At 40.9% G+C, this 24,174-nt stretch overlaps 1 protein-coding gene across 2 annotated transcripts; it reads left to right on the forward strand.

The window, feature by feature from the left end:
* Positions 1-1,926: 1,926 nt before the first annotated feature.
* Positions 1,927-7,995, forward strand: LOC145166024 (katanin p80 WD40 repeat-containing subunit B1 homolog KTN80.3-like). 2 transcript variants are annotated; one of them, XM_079084951.1, is made up of 17 exons: positions 1,927-2,477; positions 2,744-2,874; positions 2,977-3,094; positions 3,184-3,410; positions 3,509-3,611; positions 3,715-3,785; positions 3,997-4,215; positions 4,312-4,522; positions 4,621-5,148; positions 6,088-6,147; positions 6,255-6,388; positions 6,509-6,628; positions 6,725-6,799; positions 6,898-7,010; positions 7,099-7,215; positions 7,301-7,369; positions 7,462-7,995. In XM_079084951.1, the coding sequence occupies exons 1-17, from the start codon at positions 2,447-2,449 to the stop codon at positions 7,523-7,525; spliced, it is 2,391 nt and encodes a 796-aa protein (XP_078941077.1). In that variant the 5' UTR covers positions 1,927-2,446; the 3' UTR covers positions 7,526-7,995. The 2 variants fall into 2 exon arrangements, with proteins under 2 accessions (XP_078941077.1, XP_078941076.1); XM_079084950.1 differs by having other exon boundaries at positions 1,928-2,477; positions 6,503-6,628.
* Positions 7,996-24,174: the final 16,179 nt, after the last annotated feature.

The following is a 24,174-nucleotide window of genomic DNA, read 5'->3' on the forward strand; positions in this document are numbered from 1 at the left end:
ACCCACAACTCTCGGTTAAACATACATCTCCCACGTCCACCATCATCCAACACACAACCTCCACCTCCCACATTTGTCCCTCATCCACGCCCCGCCGATCTCAGGCAAAACTCATGAAATACTACCTTCAGAATAATTATTAATATTTTGGAAATGAACAAGAGGCATTACTTAAACGTAAAATAGACATTACAGATTGTACATGAAAGTACAATGCCTAGATGAAAACTAATTGCCTATAATGAAAGTAGAATGCTTAGGGAAATAATGATTGGACGAGACACGACCACAACAATGTTGATGGGTGTGCAAACACAAGGTGTAAGTTGTGTAGGTTACTTCAAGCAAATCACCAATGAAATGACATGGGGTAAGATGCCAAGTTAATCAAACATATTATTACACATAGAGAATTTTGAATATGTCATTATTAAATATCAAAATATCATATTTGTCCTGTATAACTCTTAAATATCATAATTATCCTTCATAAACTTTCATAATATCATATTTGCTCAAATCCTTATCTTTAATATTTTAAAATATTTTATAATCATTTTAATTTCTTATCAATTGATTGTTATACATCTCTTATAAATTGAAGTTTAAAATATCATGTATACCTTTCACAAACTTTCAAAATATCATAAAATTTTTACTTCCACACTCCTATCTTTGTCGTTGTTGATGCTTGATAGGGTAAAAAATTAAAAATATTTCTTTATTCTCAATGTCTCATACCATATGGTAAGTGAGGTAAAACTATTTTGTGTTATGTCACTACAAGGTAATTGAGCCAATAATAATAAACTCTAATGTACACAGTACATAAGGCGTTATTACATGTACCATTATTGATTTGATATTTTCCAGAAAAGCATAATTGAATTAATGTACAACAAAACACTAATATACAATAATAAAAAATAAATGTGGCTTCTTGTATCAATTTCTGTCGGTGATACAATTAGCTAACTAAAAAACGCTAATATATAGTTAAGCATAGATCTGGCAGAATTAAGATTAACACGTCGGCCCGGAGATAACATGATAAGACGTATTTAAATTTTATAAAACAATAAGTCTGTAGCATGAGTCATCATGGGCCATCTCAAGTTGGGCCGATTAGTAATTTTGTTAGTTATTTATGATTTCTAAACAAATATAACTTTTGACGCATATGGCATGATTTGTTAAAGTTAGATATTTTTACTTTAAAAAAAAATAATAAAATAAAAAATCAAGTATCATCGAAATGAGTCTCTCTAATAGGTAATGATAATATTATAAAAGTTTATGCTTAAGTATATATATGATATTTTAAATTTGAAGTATGGAAACTTAAAATAATTATAAAACATTAAATTAAAGATTTGTGTCGGACGAGCAAACATAATATTTAGAAATTTGGTAGAAAATATGATATCTTAATCCTAATATTTAACAAAGACATATATGAAGTTTTCCGGGTTATATGTATTTTTAATAAAAAATAATAATATTGTTATATTAATTGTGATTTTTTTTAAGTTATTCAATCCTAAATTAAAGTAGAATATCTTTATATGTTCAATTAATTTATTGTGGTGAAAATTTAGTGTGTTATGTATTTTTAATAAAAAAATAATAATATTGTTATATTAGTTGTGATTTTTTTAAGTTATTCAATCCTAAATTAAAGTGGAATATCTTTATATGTTCAATTAATTTATTTGTGGTGAAAATTTAGTAAAACTTGGTCTTTTGTAAAGTAGAGGGAACAAAGTTCTAGTCTTTATGGTAATAACACCAAGTCAATTCCATGTTTGGGTGCAGGTAGCCATCAACCATAAGGTTTGGAATTGGAGGTGACCTTGTTAAAACCATAAAAGTGAAATAAGAAGAAGGCAATATCGTGATCCCTTTATATTACAGTGGGGTCGGCTGCAAAAGCATAAGCATGATATGCATTCATTTGAGTGGTTTTCCCTCTCATTGCTCATGAAACTAATAAGGTAGGTAGGTAGTAAAAAAGACATCTCAATTGTAGTAGTAAAATTTTTCTTAAAAACAAATTAAATCAACTGAAGTTGAAATGGGGTTTCAGAGATCTTGAAAAAACTTGAAAGCTCCTTCTCCCTCCCTCCCTCCTTATTTTCTTTTCTTTCTTCACAAATTTGAATGGAAATGGGAATGGCTTCGCTTCTTCTCTTCTGAAAGGGGAATCTTGTAGCTTTTTGTTCTTCTTCCACAGAATTTTGAGTTGTCAGTAGGGGTTTTGTTCAAACGAGAGCCAACTGGCATTATTTGGTTCTAGGGTTTGAGATCTTTTATCTTTTCAAAAAGGGGAAGTTCGGAATACCCAGAAAATGTGGATGGATATGGAGATCTGGGTATTTTGAAAGCAACGGTTAATGATTGTGTTCTAGGGTTTTCTGCGTTTTCATCAGATTCTTGAGAGTCTCTCATGGCGACCACAAAGCGTGCTTATAAGCTACGTATCCTTTTACTACATTTATTTTCTTTACGTTCTATTCTATACTTCTGTATTTTTCTTGTAGTATCGAATCATAACTGATAATATATGTAGCGGATTAGTGAACAACGAACTAAATCCCTTTGTAGGCCTACTTTTTTTTGATCTAGGGAAGTGCAACCGATCTGTACATACTAAATGTGTGCCTGCGATTTCAAATGCCAAATGGGCTTGCTTTGAATCTAATGATGAATACGATTGGTAAACTTGACTTAATTTGATTTATAGAGGAATTTGTAGCTCATACTTCGAGTGTGAATTGCCTCAAGATTGGTAGGAAATCTTCAAGAGTTCTTGTTACTGGAGGAGAAGATCACAAAGTTAATCTATGGGCTATTGGCAAACCAAATGCCATACTGGTAAACTACCCAATTCCACTTTTAACAGTTTGCTTTCTTTGTTTCTACAATGAAAATACCCTTTTCCTTAAAACATAATACAAAACGCAATTCTTGTCACAGAGTTTGTCTGGGCATTCAAGTGGAATTGATTCTGTCAGCTTTGATTCGTCTGAAGTGTTAGTAGCTGCTGGAGCAGCAAGTGGTACAATTAAGTTGTGGGATTTAGAAGAGGCAAAAAGTATGCTTACTAGTTACTATATAACTTTTTACTTCATTGTCCATTTTCTGCATTATGGTAAATAATGTGCTCTAATTTATTCCTCATAGTTGTTCGCACTCTTACTGGTCATCGATCAAATTGCATATCCTTGGATTTCCATCCATTTGGGGAGTTTTTTGCTTCTGGATCTTTGGACACAAATCTAAAAATATGGGACATAAGAAGAAAAGGATGTATACATACTTACAAGGGTCATACACGTGGGGTCAATGCAATAAGATTTACACCAGATGGTCGTTGGGTGGTATCTGGTGGAGAAGACAACAGTGTGAAGGTAACATAATTTATTTTTTATTATGAAAAAAATGTCACTTTGTTTGTAAATTGGAACTATGGTAGTTTGATGTCTGCAATATTTGACTGTTTTTACAGCTATGGGATTTAACTGCTGGAAAGCTTTTACATGATTTCAAGTTTCATGAAGGCCAGGTTCAATGCATAGATTTTCATCCACATGAGTTCTTGCTTGCTACAGGTTAGACCTTATGCTGCAAACATTGATTCACATATTCTTTTACAAAATAGTATTTTGTTTTCAAAGTTTATCAATTTCCTTTGTTTGCATTCTTATCTTTCAGGATCTGCTGATAAAACTGTTAAATTCTGGGACCTTGAGACTTTGGAACTCATAGGTTCTGCTGGTCCAGAGGTAAAATACTTTAGGGTCAATTTGGTCAAGACTATTTCAAAACTTGATTCCATTTTCATTTTCCATCTTGTAGGTCCCATTTTCAACCTTGAGGATTTGTATATATGGGACCCACATAATAGAGATGCCAAAATGGAACTAATCTACTTTAACTTTTCATTGCACATTGTCCTTTTTATCCACATTTGTTTATTATGTTTTTATATTTCAGACTAGTGGTGTACGTTGTATGACATTTAATCCTGATGGGAGAACCCTTCTATGTGGTTTACATGAGAGTCTAAAAGTCTTCTCATGGGAACCAATCAGAACTCATGATGCAGTGGATGTAGGATGGTCAAAATTGTCAGATCTTAATATGCATGAAGGAAAGCTTCTAGGTTGTTCCTACAATCAAAGCTGTGTAGGAGTTTGGGTTGTAGATGTCTCGGTAATAATATAACTTTCTACATTCTTCCAATTTTCAGCTATTCTTTTTCTTATATTGTATTAATGTTTCTTGTGCAATCTTTATATATCAATCCAGAGAATTGAACCATATAGCATTCCCAAGATAAATGGTCAGCAAGAACAAAGTGGCAACCTTTCGATTCTGTCTGATAATCCTTCAAAGTCAAGTTTGAACAGGCTTTCAATTTCACAAAGTTCAGATTCAATGAAGGAGCCAAAATCATTGGGGAGGCTTTCAGTTACTCAAAACTCAGAACAAACTAACAAAGATTCCAAAACCTTTTCATGTATGCTTTTTTTATCTTCTATGTTGTATCTCAATTCTCAATGATTATAAATATAATATTTATCTTATATTCTTATCTATAATGTGTATGTAATGAAGCTACGGGAAATGCACCTGCTATTTCTCAAAAGATGTATCCAAATGTTGTCCAAAAGATCAGTCCACCTGCTTCAGTTACTGTTCCAAGTGCACCTGCAACTTCAAAAAGAAGTGTTACAAAGAACCAGTCATCACAAAATGTGTCAACTTTCAATAGGTTAGATGTTGCTCCTGTAATTGTGCCTAGAAACAACAGTAGGTCAGAACAGAGTGGTGAGTTAAGAAGAGAGGGTATTTCTGGAAGATTAATGCCAACAATGGTACTGTCGAAAACATCTGATTCTAGAAAGTTCTCGAATGTAAAGGATGAAGGAGAGAAGCCATTAGCTTCTGGACATTCTGTGAGTGATTTAAGTGACACTGAGTCAAGTCGAGTTGCTGATAGAAGTGGTTTTACTTCAATGAAAGAGTCTGGTTTTGGGATTCCTGCAAAGGAGACAAGTTTTGAAGATGACAGGAGCTCTGTTTCTGGAAAGGCTGAACAAAATGTAGTGACAGAATCACTTCCGAGTTACCAGCCTGAAATCTGTACGTATTTAATTCTCTATTAAAATGTTATGTTTATATTGTTGCTCATGCCAACATTTTTTTTTATTGGATCACTATTAAAATGTGTTCCTTCGAAACAAAGCCATCAATTTATCTCTCAGATCATGTATTTGACTCTCATGATGTAGATGTAGTGTTATGACATGTCACCAACAAAGAAATGTTATGACCAAATGACTGTTTATCTGTAGTTTTGAAATTGCTGTAGTAGTTTAGCATACATGTTTTTCTAAGAAAGAATGATAAGCAGCCAAAGTTGTGTAGAGACTGAATTAACTCTATACACAAAGAATATCCAAATCAATGTAGGTTGTTCTACTTCTTTCCCACAAAAGACCCAAGTTGATTTTTGCCACAAAACATCCAAATTAATTTAGGTCAATCTTTGCCACAAAAACCCTGAAATCATATAACACCCATACTGATTTAAAATTGAGGTTCCATAGCTCTTATCTTGACTACAATTTTCCAATTTAGGTCTATCTCTGCCACATAACAGTGAACACCCAAATAAGAAAGATTCATGTTCTCACTACACATAGCTTTCTTATCAAAATTCAAGACACCCATGTCAAACTTTGCAACAAAACAGAGAACACCCAGACCCAGAAAGAAACACCCTTATGTATCTGAAAAGAAAGACCTTTTTGCAGTTAGGATTATATGAAACAGAACCCCAATTTTCAAAATTTAGACTAGTTATTTGTTATCCTGAAATTTCTAAGTCTTTTGAAATTGTAACTTATCAAGCGGACCCTCTGGTCAAGATGTCACCTTTTATTTCTTTTTCAACTTAACATGTTAACTTATAAGTTCTCATTCTTATAATATATTGCTTTACGTTGAGTTGATGATTTCTCAATTCACAAATATACCAAAAGTATATATCATTATTTATTCTTATGGCAATTGTTGCAGATGAAGGACGCCTACAACGACCACATAGAGATAATTATTCTATGGAAAGCAAACGAAGAGGTATAAATATAATACCCGTTCTTCTTCTTCCTGATTCCTTCCTGTTCTTACACAATCAACAACATGAATGAAGAATATTAAACTCTCTCTATATATTATATATTCAGGAAGAACACGCACACTTGTTTCTACTTGGGACAGAAAAGAAAGACCACCTTATCATGACACTCTTCCTTCCAGAAGCCTCTCTGATAGCGTCTCTGTCTCTGCTGTCAACACACTGCCAAATCCTGTGTCTGTGGTATGACACTAGTTGTAGATACTTTTATACTCATTCCTCCAGACACTCGGTTTTCATTATAAACAAAAAGATAATCCTGATTTTTCTTCTGCTATTGTATATGAATCTATGCAGAAACAGTTATCTGAATCTAGTGCAAAGGAAACAGAACCTTTCACAGAGGAGGATGCTATTGTAGATATAATGGGACGGCATGATCAATTCGTATCTTCAATGCAGTCTCGTCTAGCAAAACTACAGGTTTTTCTTTATTCTCATTGTTTTTTTTTTTCCTTAAGATCCAAGTTAGTTATGCTATTGGAAAAGTTTATATACTTTTTCTCTTGTTATCTGCAGATGATCCATAGATGCTGGGATAGGAATGATATTAAAGCAGCAATTAGAGCAATGGAGAGGATGGCTGATCATTCTGTGAGTAAAAAAAAAAAAAATCTCTTCTTATTGCATGCATCTCTTGGTGATTGATTCTTTTAGTCTTGACTCCCAATCTTCTTTTTATTACAATTCAGGTGACTGCAGATATAGTCAGTCTTTTGACAGAAAAAATGGACACCATCACATTGGATATTTGTTCTTGTCTACTACCTCTCCTCACAAACCTCCTTGAAAGCGACATGGATAAGTATGCGATTGAGCAAATTACCTCAAAATTTTACAATGATATGATGTAAAAGTGTAGTATTTAACTTAATCATGGTTGATGAATTTAGGCATCAAGGATTATCACTAGAATTGCTGCTAAAGCTGGTGAGGACATTTGGTTCAGTCATATATTCATCTTTACAAGCATCAGCCTCTGTTGGTGTTGATATAGAAGCAGAACAAAGGTGTCTTCTTCAAATCTTAATTGAAACTGATTTAACGTCATTTTCTGAAATTAAATATTTGTATTGATAAAATGTTGGGTGCCAGGCTGGAGCGTTGCAACCTCTGTTACGTGGAGCTTGAAAAGGTCAAGCGTTGCTTGCAGCCTCTAACTAGGTCTGTTTTCACTTTATTTTTCAATTTTTCCAATGAAAATATTAAAAAAAAAAAAAGGCATCTAAATACGATCTCTTTTTGATTTTTTTTAGAAGGGGGGGATCGATTACCAAGTCAGCACACGAGTTGAATCTTGCACTACAAGAAGTGTCATGAGTTTGGGTGAAATTAGGGTTTTTTGTTTTTTTTTTTTCTCGGTTGCTTTTTAGGATAGGGAATTTGAAGAATTCTTTCTTGGCCCATATGCATGCTACTACTCTTGACTCAGGGGTTGTGCTGATGGGAGGGAGATTTATGTAAATTTGATTCTATGCACTTGTGCAGAAGAAGAGCATTAACCACCTGCCACATGCATAGTTGCATACCAACCAATCAAAGGGAACGACTCACTAATCAACATGTATCCATCCATACCCATACCCATACCCAAACCCAAACCCAAACCCAAACCCAACCCAACCTAGTAAATATTTTTGAGTTCATGTGTCTTTTGGAGTGAGAGTTAATCCATTGGTTTATTTATGTTATACCAGTTGGTCAATTACTTGAAATGTATTTGAATTGTGTAACTTGATTGTAGGCATGAATTTCTGAAGTTGTGAATGTTTGCCTGCTTTTGCCTTTCACCAATTCTTCATTTTACTATTGTTTTAAATCAAACTTTTATCTACATAACACTTGATGAAAAGAAAAAGTAGGGAACCATAGTACTTAATTAGCAACAAGAGACCACGAGTTTATTAATCCACTAAAAAAAGATAAGAGCAATATGTAACCTGAAACTTGTAAAATGCTTACAGGATTACGTGTTGTTATCAGTAAATAAGTTTAGTATGTTGCTATAAGAAGTAAAAATCTAAGTGCATTGCTATTATAGGCCAAAAGCAAAGTGCATTGTTGTTTCCTAGTTCCTACTATCTGCCCAATTAGTACAGATGAGATCATTGTGGTCCACTGGTTTTAATTATTTTGTCTTCGTCAAGGGTATTTTAGACTTTAAATCTATAACCAAACATCTCTATCAAACTATGTATCAAATCAGATGTTTAAAGAACTTTCATCGGCAAATGCAATCCGAAAATTTCCAATTATATTATTATGCAAAAATGGTTCACTTTATTGATGAGATTCTTGACATTTCGTATCAAAACCACCCTTTTAGCTGAAAGTATCACAAAAAAATGCACTTGCAAAACATGAACATTCATGATCGCTGTTATACAAATCCACATTGTATTTGGCAAAATTTGGAAAGAAAAAATGTTCATGTTGTGCAAGCATGGAGAGTTCATATGTATTACTATTATTGTTTTCAACTTTTCTACAAAGTGTCAAGTAGAATGATAACTGAAGTTCAAATAATTAATGAAAGTTACCAAAATCTTTATGTTAGAGATAGATTTCTATGTCCTAATCTTAAAAATTATATTAGCCTATTTACCTTGGTGTTAAACAGTTGAGAAGAGTTAACTTGTTAAAGCAAATATACCACCAAGGACTGCACATAAACGAGAAATGAAATGTAGAAAACTGCGTATTTCCTCTTTGATGGTAACCGTAATTGGAGAAAGATCATATAATAAGTAAACAGATGCATAATCACATGAAAGAAACTGAAACACATTAATATAGCCATCTTTAGATAAGCTTAGTACCTAGTGTTACTCTGCCCAAATTCTCGGCTATGCTAAACACACTATATATATATATATATATATATATATATATATATATATATATATATATATATATTATAAAAAGTATACCGTATAAAACACAACGCGAATAACAACACAACCGTCCAGGGGAGGCCCCCACGACAAGAGTTAGATGATACACGATTCATCAACACGCTGATTGATATTCAACTAGCGCCCGGCCTATAATCGTTAATTCTTAAATGAGCGAGAGAGATATGTATAGATCTATACGGGATTGACACTCACACCTGTGGTTGCTAGCTACAACCCGACGGCAAGTCGAAGCAAGCATAACTTTCTTACCACAGTGACGTCTGATGAAGCGTCACGTTATTTCTTTTAGGATCAACAGCCATAGCTCGATTATAGGAACTCATCGTAACTTTGTTAAACTAAAACTAACTATCATAAACTACTATTAGGATTAATTCAACTAAGTAGTGATAGTACTCACAAACTTGAGGAAGCGAGTTTAGGTCAACCAACACTCAACTATCTTAGACTCCCACTAAGAACCTACCTATGGAAGTAGTGATAGTACTCACAAGCTCAAGGAAGTGAGTTTAGGATAAACAAAACAACTAAAATACCCACACATGTTTTATTACAATAAAACCTATGGACTCGCTAACATTATGTTGACCTCTCAAACCACATGTATTCTCAGGAGAATGAACCCGCCCGAAGAAGGAGATAACCCCGGTGATGCAGCCCGAGATTTATGTGCTTTGCTTTTGTACTTTGCTTTCGTAACCTACATGTACCTCGAACAACTATGTTATATATTTTATTTAATGAATAAATAACTACGTTGTTTAGTACATTCTGTGTATTATTCAATGCATATCTTCGCCTGAAACCCCAACATCCTAACGTCGCATAGCTTGGTGCTTCCGCCACCGGCCGGGGGTGTGATAGATTGGTATCAGAACTACATATTATAGCGAACTAGTAATTCCTTAGGAAATACAACTATAATGTAAGACTACACTCTGATTAGGTTTAGCTCTCTAAGCCTAATAATAAAGTATTAATATCAATTACCCTACTTCTTGCTACTTACGGGAGAGGTGTCTAGTTTGAACTATCGCTTGGGTGACTGGATTTCATAACGAATATATGCTAAAATGATCCCGCCCACCTGTACTTCTCATCTGGTTGATCCTTACTTGATAGTCTTGGAGTACAAACCCTAAAAATACATCCAACCCAACAAAGATTAAGAGCGATATAGATACGCTCATATAAGTATATCTACTACCCAACAATACGAACCCACGAAGTCGCAACTCAGGATTTTAGCTCAAAAACCATATTTAGAGTTGGTATAGTACAACGGTCGTACCACAACTAGACCTAGAGTGTGCAACTAAGTTTTATTATGTAACGCCCCGTTTCTGGTACGTATTTAAATCATTAAATGTCATTTTATAAGATCTACTCGACGAGTTGTAGCCCTAACTCGTCGAGTAGATGCCAGGTTTGGACGCGGGTTTAAGTGACCTACTCGGTGAGTCCACGCCTTGACTCGACGAGTAGGCCAGTCTGGGGGAAACCCTAATATGTAGGGTTTGCACCCTATTTAAGCAACATTATGGGCCTCTTGTCCAGCCTCCATCACCTCCAGAACATTTATCCTGAAACCCTAATCCTCCATAAGTGGTCTTGAGCTTCTTTGTAACATCCGGATTTCCAGGTATTATGTTTGATCATGTTTTCTTTTTGTAAAAGAGAGGGACTCGACGAGTCGACGCTTGGACTCGTCGAGTAGGATCGCGTTTGCTGATTGGATTAATGAGCGGACTCGACGAGTCGGAAAGGGGGGACTCGACGAGTCCACGTTGTAAGTTGAAACCCTAAATCCCCGGGCCTGATCCCTATTTAAAGGACCTTATAGCCCTCTTGTGCGGCTACCTGTCCTGAGAGAGTGCCCCTTGAGAGCTTGAGCAAGTTGAGAGAGTGATAAGGCCATATTGATCGATTTTGGTGTGATTTAGCAAAGGAGAAGTTGTTTCCAGCAAGAGGAGGTCAAGGGAGCTGTGGATCCAGGGTTTTCAAGTTCAGATCTACACTATTGAGGTATCAAATCGAACTTCCTTCCTGTTTTGGGTTAAGATCTATGATCTAGGGTTTTCTATAACCTTTTAGGGCTTGAAAAGTTGAGTTTATGGTCCCTTGCTGTGTTAAACCTCGGATCTGGACCCATAGAGGTCCAGAGAGCCTTCCCCGTTCTGTTTTATGTTGGTTTATGGAGGAAAGGAGACTAGGTTGCCATTTTAGAAGCTATTTCACCAAGGAAAGCCTTGGGTGCTTTGCATGTGAGTCAAGTTTCGACCTTTACGTGGTTATTGGTCGTGGAGAAGTCAGATCTATAGTTTAGAGAAGCAGATCTGACCTCAGAAGGTCATTTGAGAGTTGTTATGGGAGCAACTCGCCGAGTCCATAAGTGGACTCGACGAGTCGAGTCGGGGTTGCCCCCCGATTCGTTGCAGAGTAACCCGGCGAGTAGAGGAGGGACTCGACGTGCCAAGTAAGGCTTAGAAGGATTCACGAGACCCGCGTGGACTCGCCGAGTCGCCCATGTGCACTCGACGAGTCGGGTCAAAGTCTAACCGTTGACTTTCGTTGACTTTTAGGGTTTTGGTCAACATTTGGACTTTTGGGTCAAGGAGGGGTAAAATGATCTTTTACCCTTCTGAGGGATTGTAGAAGGGGATTTAATCTAGCCTTTGAGAGCCATTATTTATTTGAGGATATTGTGTATGTGATTAGGCGGGGGCTAGATCAGTATATTCGTGTGAGAGATCATTCGAGATATCCGAGGTGAGTCTTCTCACTATACATTACCTAGAGTGGTATCTATGTGTAGACCGGAGGGTCTTGTGTGCTATGTGTATGTATGAGATTATGTGCATTGTGATATATGTATGCTATGTGTTGTATAGACCGGACCGGAGGGTCCAACGATATAGACCGGACCGAAGGGTCCAACGATATAGACCGGACCGAAGGGTCCAACGAGCTATGACCGGACCAGAGGGTCCAACGAGCTACGGGACTGGAGGGTTCCGCTGAGACACATCGACCGGAGGGTCTCACTGTAGCCTCGAGTGGCGTATGTGTTGTATGTGGTATTTTGGGGAACTCACTAAGCATTTATGCTTACAATTGTTGTGTTATGCGTTTCAGGTACCAGCGAGGATCGCGGGAAGGCGTCAGCATGATCAGTACACACTCATAGAGATTATGTTGAGATTCTGGGAATTGTTTTGTGATGATGACATTGGATACATTATATTTTAATATTGTTTTATGATTAAAAGTACGATTTAAAAATGAAAAATTGTTTTGGAAATTTACGTTGTTACAAGTTGGTATCAGAGCCTTGGTTTGAGGGATTCGGACGCACCTTTGGGCGTATCTGAACTCAAATTGAGGATTTGAGGAATTTTTCGCAATAAAATAATTTTTCTAAAAAGAGTAAAAGGTTTTGAGACGAGCAGAACAGAGCAGTGTGTACGGTCAGCCAGCGCCAGAACGGTGATTTCCCAAAATACCCTTACATTATATGTTATGAGATATGATATGATATGTTATGCAAGATAGAATAGGCTAGGTATTCATATTAGGACTAGAGTGGCCTGATATGTAATGCCTTAGCCTAGGAGATTACTACTACTATGAGATGCTGGAGAGTGAGTAGGTAGCAGCGAGGAACTGATGAGGGGTCTACCGAAGGGTAGCCTATGCTAGCGAGATGTAGAGTACTTGTGACCTGGGATCCTAGGAGGAGGACTTGGGGTGAATACCGATGCGTTGTGGAAGGTAGTATAGGGCCCGTACTACTGGAAACACCGGGTCGGTGAGCAGTCCAAGTAAGAATCCTTAGGGTACTAAAGAACAAGTAGGGTTGAGTATCGAGTGCGAGTATACCCGAGCGAATCTCTGATTTCTTTTGTGTTGTATTTCAGAGACACCATGGTTGGGACGAGCCACCACCCAGGAGGCAGTTGTACCAGTGGTACCAGTGATGAGGAGATCCGTAGGTTGATTCACGAGGAGGTGGTTGCGCCCATTCGAGCTGAGATACCAGAGATGTTCGGGTCTATCAAGACCAATCTGATCGAGACTTTTGATGAGCGGTACGCTGCTCTTACTGATGTTGTTGTTGCTACGGCCACCGCAGCCGTCGCTGCTGCCAGGCCGCAGGGGGGGTGACTCGTTGCTGTATCGAGAGTTCAGCAACACGAAGCCACCAGAGTTTGATGGGACGCAGGACCTGATCGTTGCGATAAGGTGGATTTCTGATATCGAGGGATGCTTATACACCTGCTCGTGTCCGGAGCATCTGAGGGTTCGGTTTGCGCTGAACCAGCTTCGCTTGGGAGCGAAGGACTGGTGGAAGTTTGTGACGACAGACTTCACTACGGCAGAGCTTACTGCGGTGACCTGGGAGAGGTTCACCACGATGTTTCGAGATGTGTATGTTCCCCCGGTGGAGAGGGAACGTCTAGCCCAGGAGTTCTTGTCCCTCAAGCATGGAACTGAGTCTGTGACAGTGGTTACGAGGATGCTTCATGAGAGGGCGTTATTTTGCCCTGAGCACGTGTCGACTGAGCAGGCACGTATGAGCCGGTACTTGAGCATACTGAGGAGGGATATCCGTGAGTTCGTGGCGAACTCGTCATACCGGACATTTGCTGAGTTCCAGGCAAATGCCCGGAAGAGAGAGATTGAGCTGGAGACTCAGGTCAGGGAGGAGGCCGAGTCTCAGAGGAGGGACAGGCGACCGGCACAGGCGCAGCCGGCAGCCAAGCGGGCAAAAGCCCGCTGATTCGAGAGCTGGGGGTCCGAAGGGCCGCACTTGTGGGAAGTGCGGCAAGAGCCACGAGGGAGTGTGCAGAGCTGGGGTGTGTTACAAGTACGGAAAGGAGGGGCATTATGCGAGGGATTGCCCCAAGGGGTTCACAGTTTGCTTTCATTGCAACCAGACCGGCCATCGGAAGGCCGAGTGCCCACAGCTACTACAGGGATCAGCGCAGGGATCTGCACCCACTGCTCGAGCTACTGAGATCCGGCCAGCGAAGGCCGAGGCACCGAAGGCTCGCGGGAGAGCCTTCCAGTTGACAACGGAGGAGGTCCGCGCAGCGCCCGATGTCGTGGTTGGTATGTATTCTTTCATTTATTTAAGCTGAGTTTGAGATATTGTGTTTATATTATGATATGCGTAGGTACTTTTCTTGTGAGTTTTGTACCTGCTTTGGTGTTATTTGACTCGGGTGCGAGTCGGTCTTTTGTGTCGTTAGCGTTTAGTCAGCACATCAGTATCCAGCGGGAGGCGTTGAGTCGACCTCTACGAGTTTCCATAGCTGACAAGCGAGCGGTGTATGCTACGGATGTGATTCGGGGATGTGTACTCGAGATCTTCGGTGTTGAGTTTCCGATTGATTTGGTCCCGATTGCGATGGGGGATGTGTGTGTCATAGTGGGCATGGATTGGTTGAGCCGTTTTGGGGCTGTTATAGACTGCGAGCGACAGTTGGTGACGATACGAGACCCTAGTGGGGGAGTTCTTACGGTGTACGACGAGGGTACCCGTTCAGGGTCAGCATTCTGTTCGGCTGCTAGAGCGAGGCAGAGTCTACAACAGGGCTGTAGTGGGTTTGTGGCCTACGTGATGGACACACGAGTAGCAGCAGAAAGGCCTAGTTCTGTTGATGATGTGCCGATAGTGCGTGAGTTTCTGGACGTTTTCCCCGAGGAGTTGTCGGGTGTGCCTCCCGAGAGGCAGGTGGAGTTTCGCATCGATTTGGTTCCGGGAGCGGCGCGCCTATCGCCAAGGCACCCTATCGCCTTGCGCCACCAGAGATGCAGGAGTTATCCTCACAGCTTCAGGAGCTGTTGGGGAAAGGATTCATCAGGCCGAGTAGCTCACCTTGGGGAGCGCCGATCCTTTTTGTCAAGAAAAAGGATGGTTCACACCGGATGTGCATTGATTACCGGGAGTTGAACAAGTCAACGGTCAAGAACCGTTACCCACTACCGAGGATCGATGATTTGTTCGATCAGTTGCAGGGAGCGTCTTGGTTTTCCAAGATTGATCTGAGGTCGGGATATCATCAGATGAGAGTGCGTGATGATGATATCCAGAAGACAGCGTTCAGGACTCGTTATGGGCATTACGAGTTCGTGGTGATGCCTTTTGGGCTCACCAATGCACCGGCGGCGTTCATGGATCTCATGAACAGGGTGTGCAGACCGATGTTGGATCGTTCGGTGATCGTGTTCATTGATGATATATTGGTGTATTCGAGATCCAGAGAGCAGCATGAGGAGCATTTGAGGGAGGTCCTCGGAGTTCTGAGATCGGAGAGGCTTTACGCCAAATTCTCCAAGTGTGATTTCTGGTTACGAGAGGTCCAGTTCCTGGGGCATCTCGTTAACCAGAATGGGATATTGGTCGATCCGGCCAAGATTGATGCGGTGATGAGCTGGGAGGTGCCGAGATCCCCCACCGAGATCAGGAGTTTTCTGGGGTTGGCCGGCTATTATAAGAGATTTATTAAAGATTTCTCCAAGATTGGTGTTCCTCTCACCAGGTTGACCCGGAAGGGCGTGGCTTTCAGTTGGGGCCCGGAGCAGCATGCCTCATTCGAAACACTTCGCCAGAGATTATGCGAAGCCCTAGTGCTAGCCCTTCCGGAGGGGATGGAGGATTTTGTGGTGTATTGTGACGCATCGATATCGGGGTTGGGTGCAGTGCTTATGCAGAGGGGTCATGTGATAGCATATGCATCGAGGCAGCTGAAGCCTCATGAGATGAGGTATCCCACCCACGATCTAGAGTTGGGGGCGGTAGTGTTCGCCCTCAAGATATGGCGTCACTATCTGTATGGGGTTCGGTGTACCATATACACGGACCACAAGAGCTTAAAGTATTTGATGGATCAGCCCAACCTGAATATGCGCCAGAGGAGATGGTTGGATGTGGTAAAGGATTACGATTGTGAGATCCTGTACTACCCGGGCAAAGCTAATGTTGTAGCTGATGCCCTGAGTCGTAGGGCGGAGAGTGCCCCGATTCGAGACATTTGTATGCGGTTGACGGTGATGACTCCGGTGTTGGACACCATTCGGGAGGCCCAGGCAGAGGCCGTGAGACCGGAGAACCGCAAGAGAGAGCGGGTAATTGGGCAGGTATCTGAGTTCGTCACCGATAGCCGAGGGCTTATGACCTTTCAGGGTCGGATTTGGGTGCCATATGCAGGCGAGACACGTACCACCTTGATGGAAGAGGCGCACAGATCGAGGTTCTTGATTCATTCCGGGGCCACTAAGATGTATTTGGATCTAAAGAAAGATTATTGGTGGCCCTATATGAACAGGGATGTAGCATGGTTTGTTGAGAGGTGCTTGACCTGTCGCAGGGTTAAGGCCGAGCACCAGCGTCCGCATGGCAAGTTGCAGCCACTTGAGGTTCCCCAATGGAAGTGGGAACAGATTTCTATGGATTTCATCACCAAATTGCCAAGGACCGCGAGGGGTGTCGATGCAATTTGGGTGATCGTCGACCGGCTGACGAAGAGCGCGCATTTTCTTGATATCAGTGAGAGCTCTTCTGCTGAGAGGCTGGTAGAATTGTATGTGAGAGAGGTGGTATCGCGACATGGAGTACCGATCTCGATCGTGTCGGATCGAGATGTGCGTTTCACTTCCAGGTTCTGGAAGAAATTCCACGAGGAGTTGGGTACGAGGCTGCATTTCAGTACCGCATACCACCCACAGACGGACGGTCAGAGCGAGCGGACGATTCAGACGCTCGAGGACATGCTTAGGGCATGTGTGTTGGACTTCGGAGGAAGTTGGGACACATACCTACCATTGGATGAGTTTTCCTATAACAACAGCCACCATTCGAGTATTGGTATGCCTCCCTTCGAGTTGTTGTGTGGGAGGAGGTGTCGGACTCCCATTTGCTGGGGAGAGGTAGGACAGCGCGTGATGGGCAGCACTGAGATAGTGCTTCAGACGACCGAGCAGATACAACAGGTTAGACAAAGGTTGTTGACAGCTCAGAGCCGCCAGAAGAGTTATGCGGATAGGCGACGATCCGAGCTGGAGTTCCAGGTGGGAGACTTCGTACTCCTGAAGGTGTCTCCTTGGAAAGGAGTGATTCGATTCAGGAAGAGGGGCAAGCTGGGGCCCCGGTACATTAGGCCGTTCAGGGTGACCGCGAGGGTGGGCAGGGTAGCGTATCAGTTGGAGCTACCTGCGAAGTTGAGCCAGATTCATGATACCTTCCACGTGTCTCAGTTGAGGAAGTTTATAGCCGACGAGTCGGCGGTGGTGCCGCTGGAGGATATTCAGGTGGATGCGAGCCTAAATTATGCTGAGAGGCCAATCGCGATCCGGGATCGGAAGATCAAGGTTCTGAGGAACAAGGAGGTGCCCCTGGTTCAAGTCCAGTGGCAGCATCGGAGAGGGTCCGAGCTGACTTGGGAGCCGGAGTTGGAGATGCGGGAGCAGCATCCAGAGTTGTTTGTGGAGCAAGACTTCGAGGGCGAAGTCTGATTCTAGTGGGGGAGAATTGTAACATCCGGATTTCCAGGTATTATGTTTGATCATGTTTTCTTTTTGTAAAAGAGAGGGACTCGACGAGTCGACGCTTGGACTCGTCGAGTAGGATCGCGTTTGCTGACTGGATTAATGAGCGGACTCGACGAGTCGGAAAGGGGGGACTCGACGAGTCCACGCTGTAGGTTGAAACCCTAAATCCCCGGGCCTGAGCCCTATTTAAAGGGCCTTATAGGCTATAGCCCTCTTGTGCGGCTACCTGTCCTGAGAGAGTGCCCCTTGAGAGCTTGAGCAAGTTGAGAGAGTGATAAGGCCATATTGATCGGTTTTGGTGTGATTTAGCAAAGGAGAAGTTGTTTCCAGCAGGAGGAGGTCAAGGGAGCTGTGGATCCAGGGTTTTCAAGTTCAGATCTACACTATTGAGGTATCAAATCGAACTTCCTTCCTGTTTTGGGTTAAGATCTATGATCTAGGGTTTTCTATAACCTTTTAGGGCTTGAAAAGTTGAGTTTATGGTCCGTTGCTGTGTTAAACCTCGGATCTGGACCCATAGAGGTCCAGAGAGCCTTCCCCATTCTGTTTTATGTTGGTTTATGGAGGAAAGGAGACTAGGTTGCCATTTTAGAAGCTATTTCACCAAGGAAAGCCTTGGGTGCTTTGCATGTGAGTCAAGTTTCGACCTTTACGTGGTTATTGGTCGTGGAGAAGTCAGATCTATAGTTTAGAGAAGAAGATCTGACCTCAGAAGGTCATTTGAGAGTTGTTATGGGAGCAACTCGCTGAGTCGAGTCGGGGTTGCCCCGCGATTCGTTGCAGAGTAACCCGGCGAGTAGAGGAGGGACTCGACGTGCCAAGTGAGGCTTAGAAGGATTCAGGGGACCCGCGTGGACTCGCCGAGTCGCCCATGTGCACTCGACGAGTTGGGTCAAAGTCTGACCGTTGACTTTCGTTGACTTTTAGGATTTTGGTCAACATTTGGACTTTTGGGTCAAGGAGGGGTAAAATGATCTTTTACCCTTCTGAGGGATTGTAGAAGGGGATTTAATCTAGCCTTTGAGAGCCATTATTTATTTGAGGATATTGTGTATGTGATTAGGCGGGGGCTAGATCAGTATATTCGTGTGAGAGATCATTCGAGATATCCGAGGTGAGTCTTCTCACTATACATTACCTAGAGTGGTATCTATGTGTAGACCGGAGGGTCTTGTGTGCTATGTGTATGTATGAGATTATGTGCATTGTGATATATGTATGCTATGTGTTGTATAGACCGGACCGGAGGGTCCAACGATATAGACCGGACCGAAGGGTCCAACGATATAGACCGGACCGAAGGGTCCAATGATACAGACCGGACCGAAGGGTCCAACGAGCTAAGACCGGACCGAAGGGTCCAACGAGCTACGGGACTGGAGGGTTCCGTTGAGACACATCGACCGGAGGGTCGCACTGTAGCCTCGAGTGGCGTATGTGTTGTATGTGGTATTTTGGGAAACTCACTAAGCATTTATGCTTACAGTTGTTGTGTTATGTGTTTCAGGTACCAGTGAGGATCGCAAGAAGGCGCCGGCATGATCGGTACACACTCATTGAGATTATGTTGAGATTCTGGGAATTGTTTTGTGATGATGACATTGGATACATTATGTTTTAATATTGTTTTATGATTAAAAGTACGATTTAAAAATGAAAAATTGTTTTGGAAATATACGTTGTTACATTCTTTGGTGGTTTTGAGAGTTGTTTGGTGTATTTTGAAGCTAGGGAAAGAGTTGGAAGGTAGAAGATTCAAGGGAGAAAGAGTAGATCCAAGAACAACATCAGATTCTCTTCACTTTCTGGTAATCAAGCTTCAAACTTGACTTGTACTTTTTTAGATCTTCTTGTTGCCATTTTTATGAAGTTTTGGGTCCAAGAAGCTTGATCCTTGGGACTTGGACGTCCCAAGTCGATTTACACTCAGATCTGGAACCTTGGAGGGTCCTCATGGCATAAAGGTGCCATCTTTATGGCCATGAGAACCCCCAAGAATGAAATAAACCCCATTTTTGGTCCTTTGAGCATAAAAGTCCCATATATGAACGTAAAGTTCGTGGCTTTACGTGCTATACCGATCTTAGGAGCCTAGATCTACCTTCTAGAAGAGTTTTGCACATCAGAAATCGAATTATTAGACTTGGATATGCATGGACTCGACGAGTCGTTCTTGGGACTCGGCGAGTCGTGAGTTGGTTCCCAAAACTGTTATGACTCAGAGGAGCCCATTTTAGTTCAAAAGGGATTTGGATGAGTCCAGGGAAAGGACTCAGTGAAATAGACATAGCCTTGGATCTGGAAACCATGGGACTCGGCGAGTGCAGGAACGTACTCGGCGAGTCCAAGGCCATCTCCCAACTCATGAAGACGGACTCGACGAGCTGTTCATACAACTCGGTGAGTCACAGACCAGACACGTTAATAAGATGAAGATAAACTCGACGAGTTCAGAAAGAACTCGGCGAGTCAGATGAAGATTGTCTTGATGCTATGATTGAAAGAGAACTCGTCGAGTTCTTGCTAGACTCGACGAGTAGAGTCGGGTTGGGGGTAGATGAGAGGATTGGGACTCGGCGAGTTGTCGAGCCAACTCGGCGAGTCCGGTCAACTAGGAAGTTGATTTTGACCATGATGTGGACTTTGGTCAGGGGTAAAAGGGTCATTTTACCCTATAGATAGCTAATAGTTTCTGACTAAGTGTCATTGTGGAATTTATAGCCGGAGAATCGTCGGAGCAGCAACCAGATATTTTCCGCTCAGTATTTCAGCAGTCAGTTACGCGAGGTGAGTTTTCCTCCAGTAGGAACGGGTCTAAGGCACCAATGCCGGCCCATTTATATATTGGTAGTATACCGGGGTTAGCCCGATGCAGTCTATATGTTTCCGGACTTCGGTCCGATGCCGGGGTGGTCCCGAGAAGTAGTTATGAATGCTTGATGTCTTTGTGATTCATGCATGTGTATGTTATGTGTTATATGCTCCGGACTTCGGTCCGATGCCGGGTAAGCCTGATGCAGTATATGTGATTATGTTATATGTTTATGTTTATGTTTATGTTATGTTCAGTTTATTCCGGACTTCGGTCTGATGCAGTGGGCGAGGCCCAAGTTATTCCGGACTTCGGTCCGATGCAGTGGGCGAGGCCCAAGTTATTTTTTGACTTCGGTCCGATGCAGTGGGCGAGGCCCAAGTTATTCCGGACTTCGGTCTGATGCAGTGGGCGAGGCCCAAGTTATTCCGGACTTCGGTCCGATGCAGTGGGCAAGGCCCAGTAGTTGCTTTATATGTTATTGTATGGTATGTGGTAGTTTGGGGGAGCTCACTAAGCTTTGTGCTTACAGTTTTCAGTTTTGGTTTCAGGTACTTCCACTAGCAAAGGGAAGGGCTCGGGATGATCGCATGACACACACCACAGTCTTCAGCCTGGGAGTTTTACTCTGATATTTTGTTATGATATTTGACATGTGATAGATCTTATGAGATTTTTTAAAACATTGTTTATGATTTTTATACTATGGTGATGAAATGATGGTTTTGATAATGTTTTAAAAATGAAATTTTTGGTTTGTATTTTTGGGACGTTTCATATTATGGTTCGACCAACGCACAATCGAACTCGAATACGGTGGTTGACAATCTAAACGCTTGAGGACTTCTGGAGTGGTTGCATTGGTTTCTATACTCAGAAGCTTCTCTTAGAGACTTCTATGTCCGGAGATGGCTAACTCAACGACATCTACACTCGAGGATTTTTCCGCCCTAGGAACCTCTAACTTACGACATAGTGGGGGAGACTCAGGACTTATGGGTACTATTATTATATACTTATAATTTGATATTTTATAGTATTTAATTGATCTTTACATCTCTCACAAACATCTTATTACATGTCGCAACCATTTGGTCCACCTCTTCTGCTGTAGAGGGTTGCAGAGGTGGTCCGCAGACTTCATAAATTTTCGTTTCGGAAAAACAAACAACACATTAGAGTTTGACAAATGCCTTTTTGTTGGAATCCTAAGTTGAGTAGGACTTAGAGACCAAGTAAACTTGGGATTATGGCAAGTTGGTCATAGTTTCCTAATTGTATTCTAATTCAAGTTGGTAATTAGAACCTATAAATACATGTCTAGATCGAGTATAGGATCGTAGAAAACAGATTGCATCCAATATTGGTTTTGAGTTATTTTCCAATTAATCAAAGAGGTGTTTGATTAAAACTGTTTTGCAATTACGTTTTATAAACTAGAATTGGTATCAGAGCTACAACATCTTGCGACAGAAAGAAAGACAAGTTATCCTAAGTAGTGGTGATCGAAAATTGGTTTCTGTGATTCTCGTTTGGAATTGGTAATCGATAGAATAGTAATTGTTAAAGGTTTTTATCGATTTGATTTTTTTTTGTAATACACCTGATCAGTCATCGTGAACTGAGTCAGTCATTCACGTTTTTAATCAGAAATCGTTCTTTGTCTGTGATCGTAATTGTTGATCTGAATTGGTATCGTAATTGATTTGTCTGTGATCGCAAGTTCCAATCAAAGTTAATCAACAATCAATTTATTTTTTGGTGATTGGTTCTGTCAACAGAAGCATCTGGTCGATTACGTCTCTTTTCTTACCTTAATCGATAGAATCGTAAATCGTGAACAGTAAAGTGTGAGCAGTAAATCGTGAACAGTAGATTCATCGATTTTGGGTTCATCTTTTCTGATTTGAGTAATCACCATGTCGGTTGAGTCCTCGAATTCAACACCATCAAAGGAAATTAGAGCAACCTCCGTTCACTGTCCGATGTTGACAGCTACAAATTACACAGTTTGGGCTATGAGGATGAAGGTTGTTCTAAGAATTCACAAAGCATGGATTGTAACTGATTCGGGAACATAGAAGAATGAAGAGAAAGATTACCTGGCGATGGGGCTGTTGTATCAAGCGATCCCGGAGACTTTGATTATGCAAATCGGAGATGTGGAGTCCTCAAAGGTGTTGTGGGACGCAATCAAAGCCAGGCACGTGGGTGCTGACCGCGTGAAGGAGGCTAGGTTACAAACCTTGATGGCAGAATTCGACCGATTAAAGATGTCCGACTCGGAATCGATTGACAATTTTGCGGGGAGATTGTCCGGATTAGCCTCAAAATCGGCATCTTGCTTCTTTGGAACAAGTCTTGGATCTCAAATCGGTTGGATTTGAAGATGTTGTGGGAAGGCTTAAAGCTTATGAAGAAAGGATTAGAGAGGAGGGTGATGACGGAGGAAAAGAACCAAAGGTTTTGTGGTCATCGAGCAGTGGCGGCACTGGTTCAGTTGGTGGCGATGGCTTGTCTGGTGGAGCAAAGGAAAGATCGACAAAGGGAAAAAGGGTGTCGACTGGTAATCATGGATCCGATGGGTTATCTGGGTCAGGCGGATCAGGCGGGCCCAAAGGGAATAATAAGGTTTCTCAAAGTGGTCATCGGCCAAATCACCACAAGTCCAATTCCGATTTAACTTAACCCAATTCCAACAATTGCAAAAAATGTAATTGTTCTTGTGACAAAAATCAGAAAAATAAGGAAAAAGACCGATCTAAGGTGATTTGTTTTTGGTGTGACAAATCGGGTCACTTTGCCTCTGAATGTCCGGAACGACTCCAAAAATTACAAGAAGGTGATTTTTCGGAATGTGACGACAACGACGAGCCCGTATTTTAAATACAGATCAGGGTTGAAGAATTCTCTAGAAGGACTTAGAGATTCGGGGGTGATTGTTGGAATCTTAAGTCGAGTAGGACTTTGAGACCAAGTAAACTTGAGATTATGGCAAGTTGGTCATAGTTTCCTAATTGTATTCTAATATAAGTTGGTAATTAGAACTTATAAATGCATGTCTAGATCGAGTATAGGATCGTAGAATACAGATTGTATCCAATATTGGTTTTGAGTTATTTTCCAATTAATCAAAGAGGTGTTTGATTAAAACTGTTTTGCAGTTACGTTCTATAAACTAGACTTTTAAACTTATTACTTTTTAGAAAACCAATAAACTAATTAATAAGTCATTTTAAAAAGAGAAATTAAATATCCTTTTAGTTTTTTTCCTACAAATCCTCGTACCTAATTAAATAGTGACATGTGTAACATTTAACAAAATGAAATTTAATACTCCCCCCGTCCTAAAATTATTGTCCACAGACAAAAAACACATAGATTAAGAAAAACAATCATCAAGTTACTTTATTAAATGTTAGGGGTAATATGGTAAAAGTGTATATCTATTTTTGATAGTGGACAATAATTTTGGGACAAACTAAAATAGTAAGGTGGACAATAATTTTAGGACGGAGAGAGTAATATTTTAGTATATTAATATAACACATGTAAATAAATGAGTTTGAATATGGTATGAACAAAAATTAGAAGGAGATTTAATTTCTCTTTTAAAAAATACTCCCAAACATCCACTTAGTTAAACATACACTTAATTAAAGTCGTGTAAAAAAAGAACGAAATTA

Source organism: Lactuca virosa, chromosome 3 (genome assembly GCF_052849685.1).
Source record: "Lactuca virosa cultivar CGN04683 chromosome 3, Lactuca_virosa_CGN04683_v6, whole genome shotgun sequence".
Taxonomy (NCBI): domain Eukaryota; kingdom Viridiplantae; phylum Streptophyta; class Magnoliopsida; order Asterales; family Asteraceae; genus Lactuca; species Lactuca virosa.